Here is an 11,247-nt window from a genome sequence, read left to right as displayed (position 1 = left end):
GAGTTAATTGTGTGTAAAGCTAAATACTTATATGCTTAATTTCAAGAAATACATCTCTTCAGGCTACTTCATATAGTAAGATTTCATTTCTGATATGCAAAACATTTGCAATACCAATGAAACAAAAGTAAAATGAACTTGAGTCCATTTAAAATGAATGAAACATCATTCCTCAAAAATAAAGTTATATAGTCTTAAGTGTTTGAGATATTTCAATACCAGTAAAAAAAATATACAAATGCACACATCCTCAAGCAGCCAATATTTTAATAATATACAATATTAACTGATATGTAAAAGTGCTTTTACGATCTGTTACCACCTATATGAAAATAAAAAAATTCATCATAATTTTCAAAAATGTGTTCTTTGACTTCTACCCTCTGCTCTTCTTTAGCATTACCTGTGAGAGAGAAAAAATATGAAGATTCATATTATACCTATAGCAAATAAAACATAATTCCTCAACAAAAAGTTAAATATTTCTGTGTATAATATGCAAGATTCTGAATTTATAAAACCCAATATGGAAGATGATTAGGGAACCTTTTATATAATGGTCTGAGACTTCTACTTCTCTCAAAGAAGGTAAAACATACCTAGAGTCTCAAAATCTGGTTTTATAGTCACTTCTAGATGTTAATTTCTTCAATTGTAAGTTAAAAGTGTCCATATTAATCGTTCCTAACATGAGGTTTGTAGACAATTTAGTAATCCTGGGAGTTGCAGAATGTTCCAAAACTCTAAAATCCTATTATAAATCAGGCATTCAACAACTATAAAGCAATACAAATCAACTGAAACAAATTTCTTATATTTGGTCTGGAATTATATCAATTTAGAGACCAAGACTAGTCATCTAATGCTAAAAAGCTTGTTAGGTAGACAATTTTCAAAATATACAGTCCATGAGAGAAATAAAACAAGAGATCTTTAATTGTAAGAGACAGGGAGCATTAGACCAGAATATATCCCCTGTCCCCCCCTTTTTTAAAGAACTTATCTACTTTTAGATTAAACATACCTATCATTTGTTAATAAAAACAAAGCTTAAATTTAAAATACATACATACACTCTTCAAGCTCTTAAATCTTGCTTTACCTACAGAAAAACTGACTTTTAATAGTCTAGAATCTTTTTGGAATGTTATAATTGTGAGAAAATATGAAACCCCTAAAAAAAAAAGCCAGGGCATGCACATTTCTAGGCTTCCACAGAGGCCACCAAATAGGTCTGTACCCTAGGTTAGCACTTCTCTGTTCAATAAGATGTTAGTATTGGTACTGGAAAAGGAAGTACTATGCACTCAAAGGAATTTACAAAATGCTGAGTATATTATGTATTCAAATTTACAAAATGCTAAGTTAAACAGTTCAACAAGTTTCTTTACTGCTATATTTCCCATAACCTTTTATAACTTTACATAACTATAGTTATATAAAGATGTTAGCATTGTATAAAGCTGGACAAAAGGTACATGGAACTCTCTATACTCCTTTGCACCTTCTGTGAGTCTATAATTATTTTGAAATAAGTATACAAAGATGTAAAGTATCAAAAATAAGTTTCTCTCCCACATCATCCCCTAGTCAACCATGGTTGCCAATTTCTTGCATATCCCTATAGAAAAAAAGCTCTATATACGTAATAGCATTGTGACTATTCAAGGAGGTATATAGTATGTTATCGAAATGTATCTTGAAGCTTTTCATGGTGGGGCATCTAATAACATCAAGCGGAAATGATCTCACAAACATATTCAGAAAAAACTCTGCCCTAGGCATCACACTGTTACATTATATAGAAATACCAGTAAGAAGCAATATTTTCTCCTTTTATAAGTAATTTGACTCATAAATCAAGCAAATCTCAAAACACAATTAGAAAAACAAATAATTAGGCAATTAGGAAAGCAAAATGATCAAGAAAGGTTTGATAAATTTCAAGGTGATTACCTTCTCAACTATATACAGCCTACTACAAGTCCTACAGATTAGAGTCAAACATTTATTTTCAGCTAAATAGTGACAAAGCAGTGGCCCTGAATCTTCGAATCAGCAATCCATAATATACACATAAAGAAAATCTAACTCCATATTTAAATCTTTTAACATAAAAGCCATGTATCAACTGAGTCAACAAAGCTGAATAAAGAAATCCAAATCAGGGAGAGGTGATGAATCAGGTGGTATTTTTAAAGTCAATTCTTGCTCAAGAAAGGAAATTCAGACCTTACCTTTGCTGCAGCCAGCACATGTTGGTCTTTAATGATTCCACACTTATTCTTACAAGCATCTGTCCTGGTCTCTTCTGCTAACCGACGAATAAACAGTAAACAGTTCAGGTGCACCTTTAAAAGAGAAAATTCAAAAGAATTTTTAAACTCAAAATATCGATGCTTTGCAATAATGACTTTTAAAAATAAAAGATCCCAAGTTTACTGTTAGTACTATGATTAAGTCAATTAATTTTTCTTTAAAGTAAGAAAATGTAGTTTAATATAGGTTCAGCTTAGATTCCATACAAGAGACCTAGTTATTGCACTACATGAAACAAGGATATGTAAGGCTAACCAAAGGCTATCAACAATAACATTACTGCAAAGCATCATTAGATCAAAACTTATGTAGAACTTTATTAAGTAACAAATATTCCTGCTTCTGATTCCAAATAAGTTTAAATTTATAATGTATTTAAAATTTTCCCAAAATCTAAAATCAAAACAACATATTTAAGGCTAGTAATCTTTCATTCTACCATCCAAGGTCTAAAAATTTTTTAACCAGGTATTTGAAAGATCTATTCAAAAACATGTTAATAATTAAAATTCTAAAAGTTTAGAGTTGAAAAGTATATGTACAAATGTCATTACTTATCATCTAACAATATCAAAATAATCATACGTACTATTAATAATCTTTAAGGCACCTTTTAAGAAATTATTTAAAATAGATAATATAAGCAGACAATATCAAATTCAAGACTCCACAAAGGACTGTAGTTATGGGAGTTGTCAGCATTGTGGAAAGCTGGGTAAAAGATACATTGGTAGTCTCTACTATTTTGCCAGTTCATGTGAATCTATAATTATTACAAAATAAAAAAATATAAAGCAAGAGTCTACAAAAGGGTAGACTGTCAAAAGTAAGTCTCTTCCATGCAGTCCCAACATTAACTGCACGCTCAGAATGTTCAAGCTGTTATGTTGTTGGACATTAGGAATATGAAAAGTCCCAAACTTCCCAGTCCAATGGCAGAACCAAACCCATAAAGAAATTAAAAGATGTGTGACAATAAATAGAGTATGATAAGGTTAATTCTTTCTAAGACGATTAAGAAAGGCTTCACTGAAGACATGGTTTTTTAACCGAATTTTGAAAGAACTGGAGTTTGCTGAGTGGAGTGAGGACATCTTCAGGCCGAAGAAATATATACAAAACACAGCATAAAAGTAGATTAGATTTGTGTTAAAGTTAATGGGAGACACAAAAAAGATGTATAATTCCTTCTCCTCAAGAAGCTACATACTACAGGAGGAGACAACATTGATATATGAAATTCTTAGTGAACAGTGTCAAATTCCCTATAGCTAAACTGTCTGATGTACACTTTCTCTGTTATCAAAGTTCGGAAAAAAAAGAGGTCAAAAAAGAATGCCTTAATTGTAGAAAAGTTTATGGATGATGTGGGACATCTGCTGGGTAAGATTATGAAGTGTCAATGGCAAGCAGAAACCATAGCAAAGAAAACCAGGGTGATGAATGGCATACACAGAGAATGAACAAGAATCAATGAAAGCCAAAGAAAAGCATAAGACCTAGGAATAGATAGTGGCCTAAAGAAATTCCTTTCCCCTACCACCACCGCTTGGAATTTCACCTCCCCTTCTTCCTGCACCACCTGGGTCACACTCTGCAATACAGCCCACCTGCCCATGAGTTACTTTGGGGCAGACAGGTGTGAATGTGGAGGAACCTCACTACTGGAGAAATTTTTGCCAACTGTGTAACAGTCGCCTAGATAGTCTTGAGCAGATACATTTCTTCCACCTCCATTTAGGACCCCAAGACCAGTGAAAACTCCAGAATAAATTACCTAAAAATGTCTTGTAAATCAATTTCCCTTTAATCCAACTCACTTGTGCAACCTTTATCATCACCATGGGGGATGGGGGGTGTACAAAACAGTATATGTTGTCTTTTCTTATGGGGTCTAAGAAAGGAACCAAAAAAGGACAGGAGATATTACATGGGCTATTTTTCCAAGCCAAAAAAAAAAAAAGTTTGTTTTGGCTTCAGAGACCAAATAAAGGAAAAATGAAGACAATTCTATAGTAGTCTAACAAAAAGAGAAACCTTGCAAGTAGGTTTCAGCAGGGGAGTTAGAGACAAGGGGGGGCGGGGTGCAGCTTAGGAACAGGTGGAACAACGCATTCTGAAGACACTCTCCATACCACATGTCCTTGTTAGCCACAATTCTTTACCTTGATCTCCTGAAAATTAGGTGCCCACTTACAAAGGCTCCTTTACTCAAAGAGCTCTTGTGACAGACCAGAGGAGGTGTCTCCCATGGTTTAAACCTAGGGAAACAGTGTTCATTCTGTGGGACATATGTTGAAGGCATTCGACTGAAAGACTCTGCATGTAATTTAAGGCAGGAATATCACACAGTGGTTTGGTTGTGGCTATTTACTAGGCAAGCATTACGGTACAGGTATGATGAGTCAGGTGAACAAGCTTTAGTGGTTTGGCTTGAAAACTGATTAATCGGTGTTGTCTGCCTCGGAAAACGAATTCACAGCTGAGAGCATACTGCTTACAAATAAACTTCTGAATCAGGCTTCTAGAGTAAGTAAGCTAAAGTAGAGAAAAGGCAATGTATTTGGTTAACGACATAAAAAAGGCATGTCAGCAATGCCTTTTACAATAGTTAAATAAAAATGACCCAGCCTGAATTCCAAAATCCATTCTTAGAAGGCTGTATCTACCTTCCTTGAGCAAGTCCACTACACTCAGTACCATGCTGTGCTCCTGAACAGAGATATGAGAAAGCTATAAGCAGGAACTTAACGTCAGTTTCCTCCTTACGTCGATGCGGCTAAGAGCCTCCAGTAAAAGGGTACCGATATGTACACTTCAGCGGCTCCAACACGGTTAAGCGTCAGGAACCGACCTGAAGCGCCAGGCTGGGGCCGACCCGCCTAATCATGGCTGGAAACGCCTTAAACATAGGCCTGAGAGAACCAGACTGCCTGGGGGCGGCGAAATAAAGGCCGGGGTTTATTTCCCCTGCCTGCTCCAGCCCCCCTCCAGGCCGAAAAAGGGAGAGAATCTCACCAGCAAGTCGCAACTTGTCTCCAGGCGAAGGTGAGGCTTCTGTCGCTTGAAGAGACGCTTCAGGAAGCCGCGGGGAGCCTTCCGCTTCACCCGCTTCCTCTGAGAGACTGTGGCCGACAGCGCCATCCTCCCCTCAGGCCCCGGGGGCTCCCGGCACCGCACCGAAGCTCGGGTCCGCGGGAAGAGCGACAGCAAGCCCGGCGCCGACGCTTCTTCAAGCCCAAGACCCCGGCAGGAACTTTTGAATCCGCCGCGCGACGCGCGAGCCCGGCGCTGGATAGTGACGTCAGCCCTGCGCAAGCCCCGCCCCGGGACGCCGGCCGCGGGTGGAACACCCCGCGGGGGCGCCGGGCGAGGTCGGTCAGGGGCCGAGGCCTCGGGTGCTCGCCCGGCCGAGGCTACCTGCTCCAGGGAGCCGTTTCTCCGTGACCCTCAGGGCTGCGGGAGGACGGTGGGCGACGGAGCGCCGGGCAGCTGCACTGGCTGGCCGAGCGCTCAGCACTGCTCCGAGAGCGAGGTGAACGGAAAGGCTTCCGCGAGGTCGTTCCAGGATGCCTAAGCCAGGGCCTTCCTAGCGAGGCATGATTTTCTGCTATGAACAGCTCACACTGTACACTTCCACAGACTTTCATTTGATCTTACCCGAGGTCTCTCCATGATTCCAGCTTTTACTTTGGAAATGCTGCTCCCTTTCATTTTAAGGCCCTACCCGTTCACCTTGCAATAATTCAGGTGCAAATACCACCTCATTGAAAACCTTGCTACTTCTCCAAGCAATTAACTTCTCTGTATCTGTGCTATGGCATAGGTAGCTCTCAATGTTCATGGTCCATTACATGAAGCTCCACCCCTGGGATTCCCACTGAATAAGCCTTAATGGGTCTTGAGAATTTGCATTTCCAACCAGTACTCAGACCACGTTGGCATTGCTAACCTGGGGACCACTCTGAGGTCACTATGATTTTCATGGCACCTCTAATAGGATGCCTGCAGTAATTATCCTACTTTCAATAACCACGCAGGTTACCCCTCTCTCTGGCCTTCCACTACCAAGATCTCCTTTCTGTCAATGATCTTATCCCTCACCCTATGAGCCACCTGCACCTGCAGCCATACCCTGAGCCTTGTCGTTACCAAATCCCATACCCTTCCATGTTCTCAGTTCAGTCGTCTCCCTCTTCAAGCTCATCTCCAATCGTCTGAACTCTCTCCAGTATCCAAACTGCAATGACTTGTAGGTGCTGTTGGGATCACTGTTCTCTCCCTTTCGGGCTCTACCACACTCCCAACCCTACTCCACTGCTTATTCTGCCTCCTGCAGTCCATTATGCAGCATTCTAATATCCCCTGGCATTTCTTCTCAACTCCCTAGCCGTTCTCTTTTCCCCCCTCGTATTAACCTGACAAAACCCAGCCCTGCTTAAGCTGAAATCTCAATCCACTCTAGGCTTGCGTCTGTGCATTGAGATTGGCTTAAGAAAAACAGACAGGCCTGGGTCTGGTCTCAATTTAAATTCATGACCACTCACATGGGCTCTAAGTACTACCTGTAATAAAGCATGTCCTACACATGATCTTATTTTTTATAGACTTTCACCTTCATGTATCAAAGAGTTACAGAGTAAAACATCGAAATTTTTTTTCACAACCTAAATTTTCAAAATGTTCTCCTTAAAAAAAAAAATGTTTTCAGTAATTTAAGTTCCTTTGATTCAAAAATGACAAGACTGCACTTGGAACCCTAGCTCACAAAGCAAGAAACTTTCCCCAAAAATGCCTTGAGCATGGACAGCCCTTAACTTCAAATCCAGGGAAAGTAAAAGGGAGTTGAACAAGGAGATCTGGACCAGAGTAGCATTGACACCAGAAGGATAAATACATCCCTTTCTTCATCTCAGCCATTTCTTCTGATGCAAACTTGGCCCTGATTTGCAAATGTTAAAGTCCTTTGATACTGCTGTTTTGTTTACTTTGGGAAGACAAAAAAAAGTTAGTTCAAGGAAAATTATTGAAGAATTCCCCTGTCCCCTCATGCTGTTCTAAGGAGTTGGTGTACATAAAAAACAAATATATTAAGGATTTTTGCGTTTTTTGTTGATGACATCTCTTGATATCTGCTAAGATTCTCTTTTAAATAGTGATGCATTTGTTTTTCAGAATCTATCCTAAAGAAATTCTCCTAAGTATATAATTCATTTTATGAACAGAGATTTTAAAATATTTTTTTAAAATATCTAATGTGTCAATTTAGGTATATACATACCCAACTATTATGGCCATATTAAAAATGACATGAAAAATTGTAATAGTCTAGATAAAAGGCCCATGTTAATGCCAAGTCCAAGAAAAATACCTATATACCAAGGTAAATATAATATGATCTAAAGAATATTAAAAAACCTATATATGTGTGCACACACACACCACTGAGAAGAAATATACTAAAATATGAACATACTTTTTAGATAATGGGAATATGAAGTTTTTAATTATTTTAAATACTGTTCAATTTTCTGTAAAACTTGAAGAAATGAGATATTTCATATTTTCGCTAATTGATGTTGAATATAGTTTAAAATATTTACTGAATAAATGTCATTAATACATTTCTCTAAGAAAATTATTTACACTAGAAAAAAATTAAAAATTAATTGAAATACCTTTTGTCAATCTTAAGAAGTCACTTGATTTTGCTTTCTATAAATTATACTAATGCACACATATATGTTACTAGTTAATATATTTCTGTGAATTAACATTTTTCAATCATTCTAAATGAAATTAATGATTTACAAAATTGTTTCTGACTGTTTTTATAAGCAAAACATTACAAGAAGTGTTAATAATTAACACTAGGTAGAATCTCATAGTTTGCAAAATGTTTTTGATATATTGGTTTTTTTGGACACTTAAAAATTTATGGTGATTATAATAATGGTTGAATTAAATATTTTAATCTGCCAAATGCAGCACAGTTGCCAACAATTTTTGTAATTTTAAAATACTTGTCATGGCGGCGGGCCAGGCGTGGCTCAGCGGTTGAGCGTCGACCTAGGATCCAGGCGCTCAGGATTCGATTCCGGGTCAGGGCACATGCCCAGGTTGTGGGCTTGATCAATGACTCTCTCATCATTGATGTTTCTGTCTCTCTCTCCCTCTCCTTTCCTCTCTCTGAAATCAATAAAGATATATTTAAAAAAAAAAAATACTTGTCATGGCTTCATTCATTTGTGAGGTACAGAATTTCACAAAATTTTGGAACCTACACTATTTCAGTTTTGTATCAGTCTAATGGGTTGTAAGACAAATTATTCCAGAAGCTTTGAAAAATTTCACCTTACTTGTGTCGTCTCGTAATTCATATTTCAAAGGTTTAGCTCAGCTAAGTGCATCTCTTCCTAAACCTCTTCCCTTCACTGACTATCCCATTTTTAGACTGAATATGAAGTGGTTACAGGAACACAAATCTATTTTCCAGTGTTGATGAAAGATATTGAATTTAAAACAAATTTTTGTTATGAATGCCAGAAACCTTAGGCATTTTGATGTGTTTTCCAAGATAAAAAGATGGCTTTGAAATAGGACATAGAAATCCAAAAGAAATAGATATTGTGAAGAAATATTAAGTGAAGAGAAGAATTATAACTTGGAGTAAAAGCCTCACTGCTAACAATAATTTTTCTGTAACATTTTATTATCAGTTTGTACACTATAAAGAGTAATTGCTGCTAGAACATTATTTGGAACAGATTAGGGCAAAAGAAGGGAAATACTGCAATTTAATTTTTTTTCCCCTCTTTGGAAACATGTTATTTTCATGTCTCTTTTTATGTCTTTCAATAAGGTTTCTTTTCCCTTTTTTAACTTTATTTTTATTGTTGACTATTACAGATGTTCCCATCGCCCCTGCCCTTTGCCCACCTCTACCCAACTCCCGCCTCCTTTTTCCTCAGGCCATCACCACACCATTGTTGTTGGTGTATATGTGTAATTTTTTTACTTGGCTGGTATTGGGTTCATGTCAAATCATTAGGAATTTCTTCTTTTTAATTTAGTGACTCCAGGGAGTTTTCAAAGTCAATAAGAAAATTGAATGGTATCAATTGGCTAATTGTCAAGGAAAGAAGAAGAAACTATTTCTTGCTAACTAAAACTTTTTATCTTCTATCCCAGAACAGTGAGAATATTTGTATGGAAACAACTTTTTTAAGCAAATGGGGAATATTCCAACATAATGTATTATTTAGTAACTGTTATTAGAAAGTAAGAGGGAAGAGAGAGCTCAGATATAGTGAAGGAAATACTACACTTCCTTCTCCCACTCCAGGCTTCCCAGTCTAGATCAGGCACAAACACTGGGAGAGAGAAGCTTTGTATTGGGTAAGAATGTAAAGTTTTAGTTATTTCTCTGGGCTACAAAAAATATGATAAAAATATCTTCATGCTTTGTGTTACCATGTACCAGTAACTGCTCTAAACACCAAATACATATCTGTGCATTTATTTTTCTCCAGAATTTTAAAGGTAAGTGCTATTAGTATTCTCACCTACAGAGAAGAAAAACGAGACTTAGACATAACTTTCTAAAATGTATGCATTTGGTATATGGTGGAGATGAGATTTATCACAACCAAACAGGAAACATAAAATGTTTGAATAAATAAATACAGTCTCTCCATGGAATACCATACACACACTTAAAATAATGATTTTAACCACCAGGTAAAAATATGTCAAAATATAGCAATATGATAAATGAAAAAACCAAGATATTCTATTATTGGTAGTTTTGTTTATATGTCTTTTGTTAACATTAAAGCTTACAAAAATGGCTAGAAGAAAAATAACAAAATGTGAATGAAAGGGTGTTAATTTTATGGGTGACTTTTTTCTCTGTAATTTCCTATTTTATTTAGTGTGGTAACATTACTTCTCTACTGGAAATATAAATTTATAAAAAATCGACTGAGGAATCTACTTTTGAAATTTTGATCCAAACTAGTAAAGTGATTTATGGTATAAAAACTGACTTTAAGTTTTTAGTATTATAAGACGAGCAATGGCAATAACAAAAGAGTCTTAAGCATTACTGAAAACTAATTTTTTAACAGGCGCACATCATTAAACTTAATCTGTGCACACATCTATGTTCCAGCAAGAAGAAAGGAGGAAGCGGGAGAGCAGCACACGCCCCCTTTCTTTAAAGTCAGTATCTAAAAGTTGCACATATCACATCATTTTTATTCCTTTGAACAAAACTCATACATAGCCACACCAAGATGTAAATTGGGGTAGAAAATGCTATTTGTTTTGGGGCTACCATGTGTCCCATTAAAAATCAAAGATTGTGTAATAACTGTCAGCTTCTGACATAGGAGGTTTTACTGGGAGTCAGAATAAGTAGAGATTAAAATGGATTGTGAAGTCAAACTGAAATCTGAGTACAGGTCTATCACTCACTAGCTTTGAAACCTTGTGCAAGTGGAATAATCTCTCTAAACATGAATTGCATCATCTGAAAAAGGAGAAATACCTAATGCTATCACTATTGTGTATATTTCCCATATTCTGTCTCCCCTCCTATTTTGGCAGGAAATAATTATTGTTTGAGTCTTGTAAAGACAATCACACTACACAATAATTTTCTATTTATATCAAGTGCTTCTATTATGATTTGTTATTGTGTTCTCTAAGATATTTTCTAACCAAAATTAATCTTTACATTCTAAAATTAGTTCAGTTTTCATAATAATATATCAAACATAAAGATGTGTTTTAAAGGGAGAAAAGTCTTGCATTTTACTGCACAGCAGATGATTAAACAGTATCCTTGTAATATCACCCAAAATTCAATCTTCTATTTTCTCTATCCATTTATCTCTGTACATAATTTAAAATAAAATGAAATAT

At 36.4% G+C, this 11,247-nt stretch overlaps 1 protein-coding gene across 1 annotated transcript; it reads right to left on the bottom strand.

Moving 5' to 3' along the window:
- Positions 1-249: 249 nt before the first annotated feature.
- CENPW (centromere protein W) lies at positions 250-5,613 on the bottom strand. The gene is made up of 3 exons (XM_081140215.1): positions 5,338-5,613; positions 2,238-2,351; positions 250-403 (listed from the first exon to the last, which is right to left on the bottom strand). Exons 1-3 carry the CDS (start codon positions 5,461-5,463, stop codon positions 377-379), a joined length of 267 nt encoding a protein of 88 aa, XP_080996341.1. The 5' UTR covers positions 5,464-5,613; the 3' UTR covers positions 250-376.
- Positions 5,614-11,247: the final 5,634 nt, after the last annotated feature.

Source organism: Miniopterus schreibersii, assembly GCF_964146895.1.
Source record: "Miniopterus schreibersii genome assembly, chromosome: 6".
Lineage (NCBI taxonomy): Eukaryota > Metazoa > Chordata > Mammalia > Chiroptera > Miniopteridae > Miniopterus > Miniopterus schreibersii.
The sequence above is the reverse complement of the archived record's forward strand: the minus strand, read 5'-3'. Positions and strand labels throughout refer to the sequence as shown.